General features: G+C 43.7%; 1 protein-coding gene across 4 annotated transcripts in view; it reads left to right on the top strand.

The window, feature by feature from the left end:
• TENM4 (teneurin transmembrane protein 4) overlaps nt 1–18,614 on the top strand; it is a 1,150,563-nt gene that overhangs the window by 928,931 nt on the left and 203,018 nt on the right. For all 4 annotated transcript variants that reach the window (XM_033948175.1, XM_033948174.1, XM_033948172.1 and 1 more), the window contains one exon: nt 17,283–17,468. In XM_033948175.1, coding sequence (XP_033804066.1) covers nt 17,283–17,468 — 186 coding nt within the window. The remainder of the gene's footprint in view (nt 1–17,282; nt 17,469–18,614) is intronic.

Below are 18,614 nucleotides of genomic sequence, written 5' to 3'. Positions count from 1 at the left end.
GCTCTCATTGGGGTTCCAGAATCTTGCTATTCTTTGAGATGCTGTAATGTTGCTACTCCTTGAGTTTTGGCTAGGTACTTGGGACCTGGATTGGCCACAGTGAGAATGGGCTACTGGGCTTGATTGACCGTTAGTCTGACCCAGTATGGCTGTTCTTATGCTCTTATGTGTGCCAAGTATAGGACAATCAAGCCATTGTGACATCATTGCTGAGGTGGCTCTGGAATGTTGCTCTCATTGGGGTTCCGGAATCTTGCTATTCTTTGAGATGCTGGAATGTTGCTACTCTTTGGGTCTTGGCCAGGTACTAGGGACCTGGATTGGCCACAGTGAGAATGGGCTACTGGGCTTGATAGACCATTAGTCTGACCCAGTAAGGCTATTCTTATGTTCTATGTTCTGAATCACACCTTCTTAGGTGCTTTAGGCCACTTAACTCCACTTCCGGCGTTCGCCGCAGCCACAATGATTTTTTAAGCACTGGAGGAGCCTTGAAACTCAGTTAAAAACCTTGTTTAAATGGCATTTTTTTTACTGAGCTTGGGTGCCTACCAGCACCTAAAGCTCAGTGCTGGTTAGGGAATCCTTTATGTACATCACAGCTCTGCCTCCCTTTTGTTCAGACTGTACCCCCTGCGAATGTCTCCACTTTGATCGTGTACAAGTAGGCGTACATTTTGGAACTGATTATATAAACGACGCTTCTATCGCTTATAAATAATGCTGCGCTAAACACTGCAATATGTAGTGCGTCTCCTGTATTTACCACACCGCCTGTGCGCTTACCGTGAGTTTAACGCAAAAAAATTTTTTGTACATAGTAAAATGGACCTCAAAATGTCACTTTGATGAAGAATTTCTCTGCTTGGATATGTAATAGATAGAATAAAACACTTATACATAAAGTTATCAGACGTCCGGATTTCCCCGAACATGTTGTCCTTTTGCGTCGGACATGCGTGGGGGGGGGGGGCTGGGGCGTATCAGGGCAGGTATGGGTGGAACTGGGCTTGGCTGGGGGGACGGGTCTAGGGTGGGTCCAGATTTTCCAAAATCTGGCAACTCTACTTATACAGCAGGGATCTCGATGTCCCTCCTTGAGGGCCGCAATCCAGTCGGGTTTTCAGGATTTCCCCAATGAATATGCATTGAATGCAGTGCATGCGCATAGATCTCATGCATATTCATTGGGGAAATCCTGAAAACCCGACTGGATTGCGGCCCTCAAGGAGAGACTTTGAGACCCCTGTTATACAGGGACTCATGCTGAAATGCTGTAGGATTTGCACTCACCCCATATTAACATATATATATATATATATATGTTAATATGGGGTGAGTGCAAATCCTACAGCATTTCAGCATGAGTCCCTGTATAACAGGGGTCTCAAAGTCTCTCCTTGAGGGCCGCAATCCAGTCGGGTTTTCAGGATTTCCCCAATGAATATGCATGAGATCTATGCGCATGCACTGCATTCAATGCATATTCATTGGGGAAATCCCCAATATATATATATATATATATATATATATATATATATATATATATATATATATATATATATTAACAGCAAAAACTAATGTGCAACAAGCATATAGTTTGTGTGATAAATGCAGGGGTATGCCCTGTAGTTACTGCAAAGGGCTGACAGGTAATATATAGTCCCTGTATTACATTCTCTGGTCAATAGTATGGTGTTATCGGCCAGGGTATGCAACACACAGTGCCCATGTGTTAACTTTCATTAGTACAGCACCCTCTGTTCCTGGGCCCCACAGTGATATTCCTTCAAATCCCCCCCCCCCCCAATCAAAACTCCAAAACCCTCCACCCCACGTCCAAACACTCCATGGCAATCCCTTCCCCCCTCCTCCCATCTCTAAACCCTCCCCATTGCCTGATCCAACTCCAGGAATTACCCAGAGGCAAGCCCCTGTGATCTAGTGGCAGTGAGTGGGCGTGGTCTCCCTTTGGTCCAGCTCCATCTCTTCCCATTCTTTGCTGTCGGGTCATTCCATGTCAAGTGGTCCAGAGCTCCCCACTCAATCATCTCAGAAACTGATGAAGATTTTTTCAGGAGAGGATAACCAGAGTTTTGGGACATAATCTCAACTAGGTCCAGACTTAGGGGCCTTTATTTGGGCCACTTTCATGTATCCGCAAAAGATGTCGAGTGGGGAACCTCCTTGAAATTGGACCAGTTGGCATGGAATTACCCTATTCCCATTAGACCTTGCCTCCAGGATATATGTGTTTATTATTGGATTCGATATACCACCTTTCAGCATAAGCAATCAAGTGGGGAGGGGTGTAAAATCCAATAAGGCCCATGGGGAGATGAGGGATCTGGAAGAAGATGCAGATGGGGGAGGTTTGATTTGGGGATGGGTGGGAGAGGCTTGCGATGGGGTATCAGTTTGTGATTGGGGGTGTGGAATTCTGGAATTGTGATTGGAGAGGTGGGGGTTTGGGAGGCATTGGGGGGTGGGTTCAGGTCATACCACCCAAACTACCATCAGTGGGATAAGAATGCCCTGAACCAGAGATGACTTCTATGTTAGGTTTTATATTCTCTGGTCTTATCCATTTCTGAAACCTCTAAAAAGATGACCGTGAAAATAAATGCATGGCTCTTCTGCAAGACAGTTAATAAGCATTAGAGAATGACACTGGAACAAATTTGTCCCTGTCCCATTCCTGTAAGCTCTGCCTTAACCGCACAAGCCTTAAACACTTATGATTTTAAAGTGTTTGAGGCTTGTGCAGATGAGGACGGAGCTTAGGCATTGGTGGAATGAGGCATTATGACATCACAATCTGAGCTCTAGAATGTTGCTACTTGTGATTTTAAAGTGTTTGAGGCTTGTGCAGATGAGGACGGAGCTTAGGCATTGGTAGAATGAGGCATTATGACATCACAATCTCAGCTCTAGAATGTCGATACTTAGGATTTTAAATTGTTTGAAGCTTGTGCAGATGAGGACGGAGCTTAGGCATTGGTGGAATGAGGCATTATGGCATCACAATCTGAGCTCTAGAATGTTGCTACCTATGATTTTAAAGTGTTTAAGGCTTGTGCAGATGAGGACGGAGTTTGCTGGAATGGATCAGGGACAGGGCAAGAACTTGCAGGGATGGGATGGGGAAAATTTGTCCCCGTATCATCCTCTAATAAGCATGTTATGTTTCCAGTGGCTTAGCAAGGGGGGGGGCAGAGGGGTGGAACACCCGGGCATGATCTTTGGGGGAGCTGGCACCTCTCCTCTCCGCCCACCCATCTACCTCTTCAAAATCTTTGGCAGCGGTGAGCAACATTTCCTAGCTGTTGCTCCTGCTGGCCTTATCTCAACCTCTGACGTTGCTTCCTGGTCGCAGGACCAGGAAGTGATGTCATAGGAAGAGCTGAGGCCAGAGCAAGCAGCAGCTAGGTGATGCTCCTCACTGCTGACAAAGATTTTGAAAGGTGGTGGGAGGGAGGGCACACAGTGGGGAAGAGGTATGGGGCATGCGACGGGGAAAAGTGCAGGGGGCACACAGCGCCACTGCCCCGGGCGCCTCCTTCGCTCGCTATGCTGTAGATGTCTTCAGGGTTTTGGGTTTTTTTTTTCCACCTAGACCTTTTCCTCCACCTCCAAAAGAACTAGGAATAAAGGCAAAAGATGACAGAAATGAAGTACAGACAAGCAGATAACTTGAGAGCGACAAGCGATCTGCGTTCATGCGCGTGTGGCCACGCAATACGGTGCACCTGCAGATTTTCGGAGCTATGAGGAGGGAGCAATCGCATGATAAGTAATAGAGCATTTTCCATGTTCAGGATGCAGTGAAAGGTCGTGTAATTAAAATCAATTAAAACCAAATGCTACAACATACAAAGATGAACCACCTGTCTCCTCGGTTGAGGAAACTCCAGCGTAAGTGATTTAGTTGAGGCCTGCAGTGAGCCAGTGCCCCTGTTCTCCCTCTATACAAGACGCAAAGCTAATTAGCCTTTAAGACTACACCATCTTTTAACTCATTTGAAAGAGTCTGAAAACCTTTTTCAAACTCAGTATTACAGTTCAATTTAATAAAAGTCTTTGCAAGCTTTTTCCTTCCTCCTTAATTCCATATCTGTAATTTGACGACTTTAGACTGCATTCCACCTCAATAATTATTGGATAAAGCATGTCTGGTTACCTATAAAAGCACATATTGCATTCAGACTATCCTGCATGATGTTCCATACCCTGCATTTCAACTCCTCCGAGCAAATAATTCAACTCTTCTCCGATTCCCACTTCTACCAGGATCAGTGACAAGAACCTGTTACTGTTCCCCCCCCCAACCAAAGGAGTGAAATACAAACATAAGAACATAAGAAATGCCTCTGCTGGGTCAGACCCGAGGTCCATCGTGCCCAGCAGTCCGCTCACGCGGCGGCCCAACAGGTCCAGGACCTGTGCAGTAATCTTCTATCTATACCCCTCTATCCCCATTTCCAGTAGAAATTTGTCCAATCCTTTCTTGAACCCCAGTACCGTACTCTGCCCTATAACGTCCTCTGGAAGCGCATTCCAGGTGTCCACCACACGTTGGGTAAAGAAGAACTTCCTAGCATTTGTTTTGAATCTGTCCCCTTTCAACTTTTCCGAATGCCCTCTTGTTCTCTTATTTTTCGAAAGTTCGAAGAATCTGTCCCTCTCTACTCTCTCTATGCCCTTCATGATCTTGTAAGTCTCTATCATATCCCCTCTAAGTCTCCTCTTCTCCAGGGAAAAGAGACCCAGCTTCTCCAATCTCTCAGAATATGACAGGTTTTCCATACCTATTATCAGACGTGTTGCTCTCCTTTGAACCCTCTCGACTAATGCCATATCCTTCTTAAGATACGGCGACCAATATTGGACGCAGTACTCCAAATGCGGGCGCACCATCACCCGATACAACGGCAGGATAACTTCTTTCGTTCTGGCTGTAATACCCTTTTTGATTATACCAAGCATTCTATTCCATAATTCCCTATTCATCTACATGGCCAGCAAAACCTGGAATGGTCTGCCAACAACCATCAGGACCGAACCAAATTACCTCAATTTAAAAAAAAAAAAAATGGAAACCTTACCTGTACGAACATAGCTCAACAATCTTCAACATAATCTCTACTACCATTCTAAAAAAATCTACAGATTTTGTGATAATACTCGGTTTCAAACACTTTTCTGAACTATCACAAATTGAAATAATAATGTATGTTCTCGTAATTTATAACAACCTATGTAAACTTTTAAAATTGTACTCAAAATTGGTAATTATTATGTAATTCCCCATAATGACGTATGAGCGTCTCCTCCTGTAAATCACCTTGAAACTGTTTTGGATAAGAGCGATTCAGAAATTCAAGTTAGAGTAGATTAAATTAGATTAATTAGAGGTCATGTGAGTTTTCGACTCAAGTTGATGTAGAACAATACAAAAAGTGTCTGTGTTCCCGCGAGATCGATCTTCAGACAGCTTACCCTGTTTACATTAGCACTGATCAATCCTGAAGAGTTGACTTTGATTAGCAGGAGATATAGGAGGGGGGGGTCAAACGTATGGAGGGTGTCACACATCAAACATATGTTAAGTACCCAATTCAGCATCCAGGATCACAAGAGTCTACAGGGGCTTCTGCCCAGGAGGGAGTTAGGGCGGCCATTTTAGTTGGAGATAGCTGGGTAGCTACTGGACATGATCTTAATGGACTTTGGGTTGACATTGCCTGCACAAATAAATAGCATGCTCAAGTCATTTTTTTAAACTGAATATGTTAACACCAAATAAGTACTTTTTGGATCGTCATCTTTTTCAGGTAGTTGGTCCTCAAACAGTTGGCTAAATTGCTCTTCAGATGCTATAAATGGGATAATTTTGATCTTGACAAAGCAAGAACAAAAAGAAAGACCTATGTTTTAGAGAACAACAGAAGGACAAATTTTCCCCACCCCCATGGGAACTCATTTTCCCGTATCCGTGAGCTCTTTTCCTGTCCATGCCCCATTCCTGCAAACTATGTCCTCATCTGCACAAGCCTCAAACCCTTTCAAATCCTAAGTAGCAACATTCTAGAGCTCAGATTGTGATGCCATAATGCCTCATTCCACCAATGCCTAAGCTCCGTCCTCATCTGCACAAGCCTCAAACCCTTTAAAATCCTAAGTAGCAACATTCTAGAGCTCAGATTGTGATGTCATAATGCCTCATTCCACCAATGCCTAAGCTCCATCCTCACCTGCACAAGCCTCAAACACTTTCAAATCCTAAGTAGCAACATTCTAGAGCTCAGATTGTGATGTCATAATGCCTCAATCCACCAATGCCTAAGCTTCGTCCTCATCTGCACAAGCCTCAAACCCTTTAAAATCCTAAGTAGCAACATTCTAGAGCTCAGATTGTGATGTCATAATGCCTCATTCCACCAATGCCTAAGCTCCGTCCTCATCTGCACCAGCCTCAAACACTTTAGTGTGTGAGGCTTGTGTGGTTAAGGCAGAATGGGACTGGGACAGTGACAAAAAAGTCACGGGGACGGAACAGGGAAATTGAGTTCCTGCAGGGACGGGGACAAATGTGTCCTCATGTCATTCTCTACAATGTATGGCTGGAAAAAAAAGCATAGACAAAAAGTAGAACAGTAGTGTGTGGATGATGCAGGAAAAGTTTATTAAAAATAAAAATATAAAAACAATACACTATAAAACATAAATAAAACAATTCTTATATTCAGCCATATACTCATCCGTTTGCTCACAATGAAGATCGGCATACTCAGCAATATGATTCAAAGAACCTGTTGAAGATCCGTTATGATCAGCCGAACATTTTGTTTGGACTCAACACAGTCTGTGTTTCAGATGAATTATGCCTTCATCAGGGGTCCTTAGAAAAAAAATATAAAAAATAAATAAAGAAGAAGGGGGGGGGGGTCTAAAAGAATGTGCTGAGATGTAATATAAGATAAATGTAATGTAATGTAATGTAATTTATTTCTTATATACCGCTACATCCGTTAGGTTCTAAGCGGTTTGAAGAAAATATACATTAAGATTATTAATGAGAAGTAAGAAGGTACTTAAAAAAAAAATAAGACTACCTTAAAGTAATAAACCTCCCCTTTTATAAAAGCGGAGCGCAGTTTCTAGCACCCGCTACGGCGGAAACATCTCTAATGCTCATAGGAGCCTGATTTTATGCAATTCATTTTTTGGCCCATTACGCTGGGCAGTAATGAAAAAAGTCATCTAATTCGGGTAATTCCATCAGCATATCTGAATTCAGCATAAAAAAAACTGTATAAATAAGCCAAATTTGAACTTTCTACCAGTTTTGGTTTATGAACAGGATATACTGAAAGTAACCAATTTTGTCAGTCTGCACGCAACCGGAGCCAGAGCACCCCTCATATCGGATGCTCTAGGTCAGGAACAAATGTATTTCTGAGTCTAATATTTGACATAGCTTAGTTTAAGATCTTACTCTGCTCATATATAAAATTTCATGGAATTCTGAGATGATCAACTGGAGGAGGGACATGTTTCAAAATTGTACCACTTGACATAGAGTGACCCAATAGCATTTAAGTGTGGATCTCAAGCCTGCCTCTGGATACTAGATTTGTGCCTGCTTAAACTGGTGTAACTGCTGGCGCCCAAGTAGGGTACATTGACCCAGTATTCTGTAACGACGCATACAGATGTTTGGAAAGCCCCTGACTCGCCCATGCTCCTCCTCTGGCCACAGCTCTTTTTGAGCTACACGCTATGGGAGTTAGGCTCATTGGCTTAAAGGACAGCATGCAGCCAGTTGAGCGCCCAAATATTAATGCGTGCCAATTAATGTCAACAATTGATTGTTGTTAGCAGGCAAAACAACAGCAGAGGAGACGGGGGGAAAAAAATACAACCTATAATGTTCCAGTGCATGAATTTATTGATTTGTAAGATCGGCTTAGCATAATTTGTGTTTCAGCCACAAGGCCTGCCTCAGGAGTCTGAGAATATAGAATGGGACTGTGCACATAGAATTGTAATTGAACTTCTGGTCAGGAGAAATGCACCTAGAAATCGTTGTGCCGATGTATCAGTACAGAGTGTAGCTTCTCTGCAGGCGATTTCTCTTCTGTTTTGAGCTGCCCTGTAACCGTTGGTCATTTGCAGCCAGTTATGGATGTCGTTGTGCTTATGAAGCAATTGAATCTGCGTGCACATTTCAAGCGTGAAAGTCTGGGCGTTGCACATGGAACAGACTTGGGTGACCGTGGGTATGTTAATAGTGCCGAAACATAGCCTGTGATGACAGGTGAGACCCAGCTGCTCTGCTCCTTTCTAGCGCACCCTAATCCTGGCGAGTTGAGGGCAAGCGGCTTTAACAAGGGTTGCAGAAGGTGAGAAATCAGGAGGCTGAAACGAGAGAATTCATTTCTTCTTTCGAGCATTTTCTGTGTCATTTTTTTATTTGTCTAATTCGATCACACATTAACTGAAAGTAAGTGGCACATTATAGATTTTTTTTTTTCATCTGTCTTGTACTGAATTCTATTACAGTGGATCTCTTGATATAGTAACCGTGGTCTCATTGAGTAGCGTAGCGAGGGTGAGAGGGCGCCTGGGGCGGTGGTGCCCCTCCCCCGCCCTCTAGTGATGTCAGAGGAAGAGCCAACGCTGGCGCAACAGCAGCTTGGGGGTTGCTGCTCGTGCCACAGACGTTACAGAGGTACAGAGGAAGGGAAGCGGCACGCACGCATGGCAGGGGGGGAGGGGCGAGGAAGGAGCAGGGGGGGTGCAGAGGAGGACGGGTTCCTGTGCCATCACCAAGAGAGCGCCCGGGGCGGATCGTCCTTTCCTTTCTAAGCCACTGGTCTCATTGTAAATGCCTGGCAAATAAGATCCAAATTGGTCCATTCAGGCTGCCCAGCAGTGATTTGGGCTGATGTGTGAAAAAAGTGCCATACAGAACATACAGCTAGCAGTTTTTAGCGCAGAGGGCCGCACTGCTCCCGACGCTCATACGAACTCTATGAGCGTCGGGAGCAGCGCGGTCCATTCAGCGTGGCTCACCGCGCTAAAAACTGCTAGCGCAGTTTAATAGAAGAAGGGGTTAATCTGGTAACCTTACGCCTGACCTTTACTGCTTACAGCCGCTGAGTGAAAGGCCCCAACAAGCGTAGTTTACGTATTTCCAGGCGCGATGTTGTAAATGTGCAGATGGGTTTCTCGGGCAGCAGAACGCAAACCTGTCAGCCAGCGCATCTGCCTGGAGCTGCAGATTTAAAAGGACGGTTGCGTTCCTAGAGGAACCATGACACCGGGCTCCCTTGACATCACAGACTCTCTAGATTGGCCTCTGTACTTTGCAGGCTTGCGCTCTTGAAGACGGGATCGTGACAGGGCAGCAGACGTGAAACTGCAGCCGATCGAGCTGTCAGTTAACTGGCTCAGAACTAATCGGATAGCTGAACCACACAGTACGATGCGCCGAAGGAATGGAAGGGAGTTTCTGGAGAGAACAGCACGAGGGACCCGTCGGGTGAATCGATCCGAAAGACGCGGGACACGTTTACCTTGGTTTTCTAAATATTGTTTGGGCTGGCTCCCGACCACTGGCAAAATATGATTAGCCCTTATAGAGCCTCAAGAAATCTAAGGTCGTCATGGAAGCTAGGCTGTCAATTCCACCAGCTTCGACTTACCGTAAAATGACTACATGACGACGGTTATTACCATCTTTCAAATGCAAAAAGAGAAGAGAAATGCTTTCTCACATAGAGCACCTCTAGTCCAAAAAAATTAAATAATAAATTGAGTGCAAGTACCGAGGATCCTCCGTTTCCACAGCTCTATACAGGAACCCCTGTTTCAAAAGAGTTGTTGGGTTTCTTTTACCCAAGCGGGTTACTTGCTGTGAAAAATCCCTGGACCTAACGGTACTGAATGTGTAAAAAATCAAATGTGATTGCGTGATAAATTCAAAAGTGTATTTCTCCGTCTCTACTCAACATCCAGTAAACATACCCAGTTCAAAAAACTTTTTCTTTTCATTATCCAGATCAATTCAAGCGATAATATTTGAATGTACAGTAATTCGTTCCAGAAGTATGCTTGTAATCCAAAGCACTCGTATATCAAAGCGAATTTCCCCATAGGAAATAATGAAAACTCAGACGATTTGTTCCACAACCCAAAAACTTTAATACAAAATACTATACGTACTTGTATTGCAAGACCTCGCTCATTTAGAACAGTCACTACACTCCTGCAGCGTCAGCGAGAGAAGAACCATCGGCTCAGTTGTGATGATGTGACGCGTGTATACCGTATGTACTCGTATTGCAAGACCTCGCTCGTTTAGAACAGTCACCACACTCTCGCAGTGTCAGAGAGAGAAGAGCCATCGGCTCAGTTGTGATGATGTGACGCGTGTATACTGTATGTACTCGTATTGCAAGACTTTGCTCGTTTAGAACACTAGCAAACTCATTGTAGCATTGTGTAGCCTAGAAATATCTCTGTAGCCTTGCAAAATCATTGTAGTAATCTTCAGCCTGTAACCCTCTCCTATTTCCCTCACTCCTCACCCGACCAAACTCTCCCCCACCTGCCCGGCAAACCCAAGTGGGTTTCTCCTCATTTCCCAACATGAAGCCACCTTTCTGGCTCCTCCTTCTCCTACTATTCTCACTCTCCAGCTCTTCTCACTGCCTAATACCCCTCCCCCCCCACCTCCCCGACTCCACACACCCCCAACAGCGCCTGCCCCGGCCTTAAAATTCCCATACTAGTACGAACCAGATCCCATCCTTTCACAAAACACCGTGGAGTTAATCACTCCTCCTTAAAACCTGTTTCTCCTGCCAACCTACCCAACCATACCTCGGACTCTCTCACCCCAGTCCCAATTCTCTACTGTAACGCCAGATCAGCCCGAAACAAAACCCAAATACTAAAAGACCTACTCGGAGATTTTGACCCCGGGTTCCTGTGCATCACAGAAACATGGATCGACAGAGATGACTCTTTCACACAAAACGAACTCTGCCCCCCTGGCTACCATGGTCTCTTCTCACCCAGAACCAACCGTAGGGGAGGAGGCCTGGCCCTACTTATCAAATCATTCTTCAATGTCCAGCTCCTTGAAAAGGGCAGCCATACATCACTAGAATTCTTACTAGCCTCAGTAAACGACGAACTCCATCCCCACCCATTAGGTATCCTGCTTCTTTACCGCCCACCCACCCCCTGGAACAAGTCCTAGAGACCATAACAAGGGCCTTCCTAAAATTCCAAAGACTATTGATCATTGGCAATATTAACCTCCACCTAGACGATATCACCAACAAGGATACAACCGATTTCAATGACTTCCTCACCTCCCTCGGTTTCACTGCCCCTCCGCCCACCCCTACCCATGATAAGGGGCATACTCTAGATATCATCAGTTTCCTCGATCTGACGGAACACAAAACTTCTGTTGAAGAAGCGCGTTGGGAACATGTCCCCTGGTCTGATCACCTTCTTGGCTCTGTCTGCCTTCCCATTTTCATGTCCCATCTAGGCACTCCTCCCCGAGTCACAAACTATATCACCTATTGCAAAAAAATCACGAGTGAACAGTTCTGGTCCCAATTTCTCAACCAACTACCTCCTTCTCCTGACCACACCGACCCCGACACCAACTGGCACAACTGGGTAACCCTTTCTGAATCCACTTACCGCACTCTTGCTCCCCTCTGTACTAAACCTATCTCCCACTCCCGCAAAGCTCCCTGGTATCTTCCATATCATAGAGAATTGAAGCAGAAATGTCGAGCACTGGAGCGTAAATGGAAAAAAATCAAAATCCCCTTCCGACAGACAAACCTGGAGAGCCAATATCAAGTTCTACACCACGGTATTGTCAAAAGCAAGAAAAAATTTCTATGGTGACAAAATCACCAGATCAAAAAACCAAACTAGTACACTGTTCAACATCTGGCGTAGTTTAACCTCAAAAAATGACTCCGCCTCCCCCCACTCTTTACCATCTGCTAACGACCTAGCCAAATTTTTTAACGATAAGATAACTACCATAAGAAGCTCTTTCCCCCCACTACCTCCTACAATTCTCTACCTCCCAATGACTCCAACCCTATCCCTGCTGATAGATCCTGGACTGCCTTCGAATTAGCCTCCGAATCCCAGATCTCTAAACTCTGTCTCAAACTGAAATCATGCAAATGCATCCTAGATCCTTTCCCATCCTACCTTTACGATAACATTCCTGCGCAGGCCATCTCCTCCCTCACCAATCTTGTAAACACTGCCCTACTATCTGGCTTGTTCTCTACAGAAATGGGACACATTGCCTTATCCCCTCTTTTGAAAAAAGTTGATCTCGACCCCTCCTCACCATCGAACTACCGCCCCATAGCAAACATCCCCCTCCTAACCAAACTGCTTGAGTCCATTGTCGCTACCCAGCTATCCTCTTACCTAGAGAGATTCTCCATTATCTTACCCTATCAGCATGGCTTTAGACCCAGCTTCAGCACCGAGTCCCTCCTTGTCTCCCTAATATCAAAGGTGCAGCAATTACATTCTCGAAACAAATTCGCTGTTCTGTTACAATTTGACCTTTCCGCTGCTTTCGATGTCGTCCACCACGACATACTACTTTATCAACTTTCCGAGATAGGAATTAATTCCACCGTTCTTAACTGGTTCTCAAACTTCCTCCGCTCTCGCTCCTACACTGTCAATTCTAATGGCACCATATCCACCCCTTGGTCTCCTTCTTGCGGAGTCCCTCAGGGATCACCCCTTTCCCCTATCCTTTTTAATATCTCTGTGTCCTCATTGAAGCTCTTCCAGCTTTCCCCCTTTGAAACAATATACACATACGCCGACGATATCCTTGTCCTTCTAGAAATAGACCAGAACCTCACCAACCTCCACGATAACATAACATCCTGCATAAGGAGACTCCACTCCTGGTCCCTCTCGGTACAGATGAAACTAAATGAATCAAAAACAAAATTACTCTGGCTCGGCCCAAAGTTAGAACACCTGCCCACCCTCTTCACACTGCCCTCAGGCTCTGCCTTACACCTTGAGTTCTCAAGCAAGGTCCTCGGCATCATTATCGATTCCTCTCTCTCTCTCAAAGACCACCTCAACTCCTTGACAAAATCATGCTTTTTCAGCCTCCACTTTCTAAGGAAAGCTAGACCCTTCTTCCGCCAAAAACATTTCGCCATCCTTGTCCAATCCATCATCCTCTCCAAACTTGACTATTGTAATGCAATTTACCTTTGCTTAACAAAAAAAAGCCTCCATAGACTCCAGCTTATTCAGAACTCGGCATCCAAGCTGATTTTTGCAAAACGTAAATCTGACCACGTCTCCCCACTCCTGGCCAATCTTCACTGGCTCCCAGTGATCTCCAGAGTCCAATTCAAATGCTCTTGCCTGGCTTTTAAGATTATTCATGGCATCCTTCCTTCCCTAATCCCACTTTCTTTTAACTCCTCGTGCCCTCACTCCACCAGGACCGCCCATAAACTAAAACTATCTATCCCCTCCCTTCATGGTATTCTCCATGCAGGTAAATTAGGAAAATCACTTCTTTTCAAAATCACAGGTCTCTGGAATAACCTTACTATCCCGCTGCGGAACCTGAGCTCCATCCATTTATTCCGCAAGCAACTAAAAACCTGGCTCTTCTCTAACATGTAATTTCTTTTCCCTTACTTCTCCACTCGATTTACAAACTTATGTAAACCTTTTCCTACCCTTTCTCATTTTAAGTTCTTGTAAACCGTGCCGAGTTCTACTTCCGTGGGGATGATGCGGTATATAAACTTAAGGTTTAGTTTAGTTTAGTTTAGAACACTCACTACACTCTTGCAGCATCAGCGAGAGAAGAACCATCGGCTCAGTTGTGATATGTGTATACTGTATGTACTCGTATTGCAAGACTTTGCTAGTTTAGAACAGTTACTCCACTCCCGGAGCGTCAGAGAGAGAAGAACCATCGGCTCAGTTGTGATGATGTGACGCGTGTATACTGTATGTACTCGTATTGCAAGACCTCGCTCGTTTAGAACAGTCACCACACTCTCGCAGTGTCAGAGAGAGAAGAACCATCGGCTCAGTTGTGATGATGTGACGCGTGTATAATGTATGTACTCGTCTGGCAAGACTTTGCTCATTTAGAACAGTCAATACACTCCCGCAGCGTCAGAGAGAGAAGAACCATCGGCTCAGTTGTGATATGTGTATACTGTATGTACTCGTATTGCAAGACTTTGCTCGTTTAGAACAGTCACTCCACTCCCGGAGCGTCAGAGAGAGAAGAACCATCGGCTCAGTTGTGATGATGTGACGCGTGTATACTGTATGTACTCGTATTGCAAGACTTTAGCTGTTTAAAACAGTCACTACACTCCCGCAGCGTCAGAGAGAGAAGAACCATCGGCTCAGTTTGTGATGATGTGACACGTGTATACTTTATGTACTTGTATTGCAAGACATTACTTGTATATCAAGTTAAAATTTAATCAAATGTTTTGCTTGTCTTGCAAAACACTTGCAAACCAAGTTACTTGCAATCCAAGGATTTACTGTACTTATATTATGTGCTCGATATCCAAAACAGTCGATAATAAAATATACCTAGCTTTAGATCAGCCCAGTTCAAGCGTGCCGTGCAGAAAATTGCTCAGCAAATGCTGCGTTTCGGAGGACACAGCTCCTTCATCAGGAGCAAACGCACTGCTGGAAACAAAGCAGTATCTACGTGAAAAGAATATAGATATTAAAAATGGCACTGCACCTCTAGTTGCTCACTTCCGCGAGCAACAAAGAACGTCAGTGAGCTCCTCGGGACCCCGTCGGCTCTCCCTCTGATATCACTACCTGTGCGCGGCACCCGGACGTGACGTCAGAGGGAGAGACAGACGCGGTCGCGAGGAGCACGTTGAAGTTTTCGCGCCAGTGAGCGACTAGAGGTGTGTGGGGGAGGGAAAGGGGTGGGCGAGGGGAGGAGTGGGAAGAGGCGGGGAGGGTGGGCAGAGAGGAGGAGGCCTTACCAACATGGCTCCCTTACTTACATGGCACCCTTACTTACATGGCACCCGGGGTGGCCCACTGGAACTAGCTGACAAACAAAAATCAGAGACACCAAATGTTATCTTTCCTTCAGAACAGTCGTCAAAAATCATCTCTTCTCACTGTCCCCCCCTGTTTTAGTAAGGTGCTCTAGCCGATTTAACGCACGCGAAATGCTAACAAATTTTTATGTTCTAAATCACTTAATATTCTTATTCACTCTTTGGTGATCGCCAAAATTGATTATTGTAATGCTCTTTTTAAAGGAACTTCTTTAAATGAAATAAAACGTTTACAGATCATTCAAAATGCTTCCATTAAACTTATAACTAAAACTAGGAAGTTTGATCATGTAACACCCCTTTTAAAAGATGCGCACTGGCTTCCAGTTACTCACCAGATAACATACAAACCACGCATACTCACTTTCAAATCTCTCCTTAACCCTTTCAGGACCAAGGGACCTATTTGTCCCATAACTTTAAAATCCTATAAATTTTGATTGGGATAGTCTACAGTTCTAAATTTGATATGTACGGATTCCATATGATACTGCCTTTATGTAAACAAACTGGTTCCGACATTCATTCATTAGCGTCGTTGCCAGATTGACGAGAAGATTCACTTGCCACACTGTCCATAAGCCAGAAGTGTGATTTTTTTTAAAAAAAATAATGATATTTCACAAAAAAAATCAATTTTTTGGCATCTGCAAGCCCTTTTTACCATAAAAATGTCGTCAAAACCACAAAAATTGGCCTTCGATCCTTATGGTCCTGAAAGGGTTAATAAAACCCCAACATTTATTTATAAACTATTAATTCCATATTCTCCAAATAGAACTCTGAGATCCAACGAACAGAACTTACTAACTATTCCATCTCTTAAGGTTATCAATACAAGACGGCAATTCATTTTCTCTGTTACCGCACCTCAGACGTGGAACGCCCTTCCAATTCATTTAAGGGAAGAGCAGAATCTTGAGAAATTCAAAAGTAATTTAAAAACATTTCTCTTTAAAGATGCTTTTGATAATTAACTAAACTCTCCGCAGCTCAGATTATTTTTACTGTATTATATTATATTGTCTTTCTGTTACTCATTTTGTATTTTTTCCCTTTTTGTTCTACTTTTCTATATTGATTTTGTATTTCATCTCCCCCCTTTCCTTGTGTATATAAGTTTGTAAAGTTAAATTTTTAATCCTGAATGATTGTTTTGTAATGTTTTGTTTCCCATAAATTGTAATTTTAATTTGTTCATCGCTTAGAAATATGATTAAGCGATTAATCAAAACAATTATTAAACTTGAAAAACTTGAACACGCCCGTAGAATATAATGGACTAACCAATCACCTAAGACGGAGCTAAATATACTACATAAATAGCATTATAAAAATAATAGATATTTGAAATTTAGAGCTGGTGTAATAGCGAATTTGTGTAGGCGCATTGCGTAGAATATAATGGACCCTTTTATCTACCATAAGCGGCTGCAGCCATCCTGATTGTCTCCCTTGCGATCTGTGACCCCCCCCCCAAAAAAAAAAAAAGTAATTTTGTAACCGAATCACAGTTTGTTGTACGCTGCCTTGAGCCGAATGGTTAAGCAGAATAAAGGGTCTGGTTTGATAAGATTAGATCTCTCTGCAGAAAAGCAAGGCGCGAATGCAAACCGTAGGGTGAGGCCAGGGCAAAGGAGCAAAAATCCAGACCGTGCTGCACTTCATTTTTCATATTCGTTATTTCACACTTAGTGAGTCTCTAATTAAATGTAACTTTTGTAACCTTTCCACCCCCCCCCCCCCCTTACTCTCCCCTCTTCGAATTTGACTGCTTACAAAAGCTTTAGAAGTAATGTGATTGAATTGAAAAGCATATCTTTGGATCAGTTGAGGCAGACTTCACAGTCCTTTGCCTTTGTATATCTATCTCCCTCGCCTTTTTTTTTTTTTTTTGTAATCTACTTATTTGATTCTTATTGTCAGAAAGGATTAGCAGTATGAACTTTAGGAATGCCTTTCATTCCGCTTAAGGCGAGCTAGTGAAGTGTGGCTATGTTTCCTTTAACAATAACATTTGGAATTTTTTTTCTCCCCCCTTCCCCGTTCTTCCCTCCTTTTCCCCTGGCTCCCCCGTTCATTCCCACCCCCCCCCCCCACCCCCATCTCCCACAGAGATCTGTGCTGCGGACTGCGGCGGCCATGGGACCTGCCTCGGAGGCACCTGCCGCTGCGATGAAGGCTGGATGGGCTCCGCTTGTGATCAGCGGGCGTGTCACTCACGCTGCAGTGAGCACGGGACATGCCGAGACGGGAAGTGTGAATGCAGCCCCGGCTGGAACGGCGAGCACTGCACCATTGGTAGGGAGAAAAGCAAACAGTTAAAAGAATTTAGGATCAAAAGAGGAGCTTGCTTAATTGAATATGTTTGACTCGGCGTAGCATGAACTCCTTTGTTCTGGGATTTTGCTTCTGACATACATTTTCTGTGTGGGAACAAGACAAAATGTCCTTTCATTTGGTGACCAGATAAAGATTTTTTTTTTTTTCCAAGTAAGACAAAATAGATCAGCGTGATTGAAAGTAAGATCAGTAGGATACCGAGATAGTTTTAATCGGTGGTCTCAAACTTGCGGCCCGGGAACCACATGCGGCCCACCAGGTACTATTTTGAGGCCCTCGGTGTGTTTATCATAATCACAAAAGTAGAATAAAACAATTTCTTGATCATATGTCTCTTTAGCTATAAATTACAATATGTTTATTAAGACTTAGCCAAAAGGAAAGATTTATAAACTATGCAAAATTGTCATTTCTTTAATAAGACATTAATTATTTTTTTTCTGAGGCCCTCCAAGTACCTGCAAATCCAAAATGTGGCCCTGCAAAGGGTTGGAGTTTGAGACTACTGAGTTTAATGTGGCAAAGAGTTGCTTGAGTTCCTGCTCCCCTTCAGGTTGTGGGTTCAAACCCCACACTGCTCCTTGTGACCCTGGGCAAGTCATTTAATCCTCTACTACTCCAGGTACATTAGACAGATTGTGAGCCCACCACAACAGATAGGGGAAATGCTTTGAAGTACCTATATATAAAACGGCTTTAAGTGTGGTTATACAACTACAAAATAATAATAATAATTTTTATTCTTATATACCGCCATACTGAAAAAGTTCTAGGCGGTTCACAACAAGGTGAGCTAATACATGGGATACAGATAAAATACAAATTAGAATAATGGACTTAAAAACAGATAAAGACAGAAAGCATTTACAATATAATGGCAGGGAAAGAAGTAATACATAGAAGAGATCAAATACATCAAGTTGAATATAAGGAACTTGATTGAAAAAATGAAGCAGAATGCATTAAGATACCAGCCTATCAAGATTCCGGAATCCCAGAGAGTAACAAGATTCTAGAATTCCAAAGAGTAGCAACATTCCATACAAAATCTAAAAGAATAGCAAGATTCCAGAATCCCAGAGAGTAAGAAGATTCTAGAATCCC

This window comes from Geotrypetes seraphini, chromosome 6 (assembly GCF_902459505.1).
Source record: "Geotrypetes seraphini chromosome 6, aGeoSer1.1, whole genome shotgun sequence".
NCBI lineage: Eukaryota > Metazoa > Chordata > Amphibia > Gymnophiona > Dermophiidae > Geotrypetes > Geotrypetes seraphini.
The sequence above is the reverse complement of the archived record's forward strand: the minus strand, read 5'-3'. Positions and strand labels throughout refer to the sequence as shown.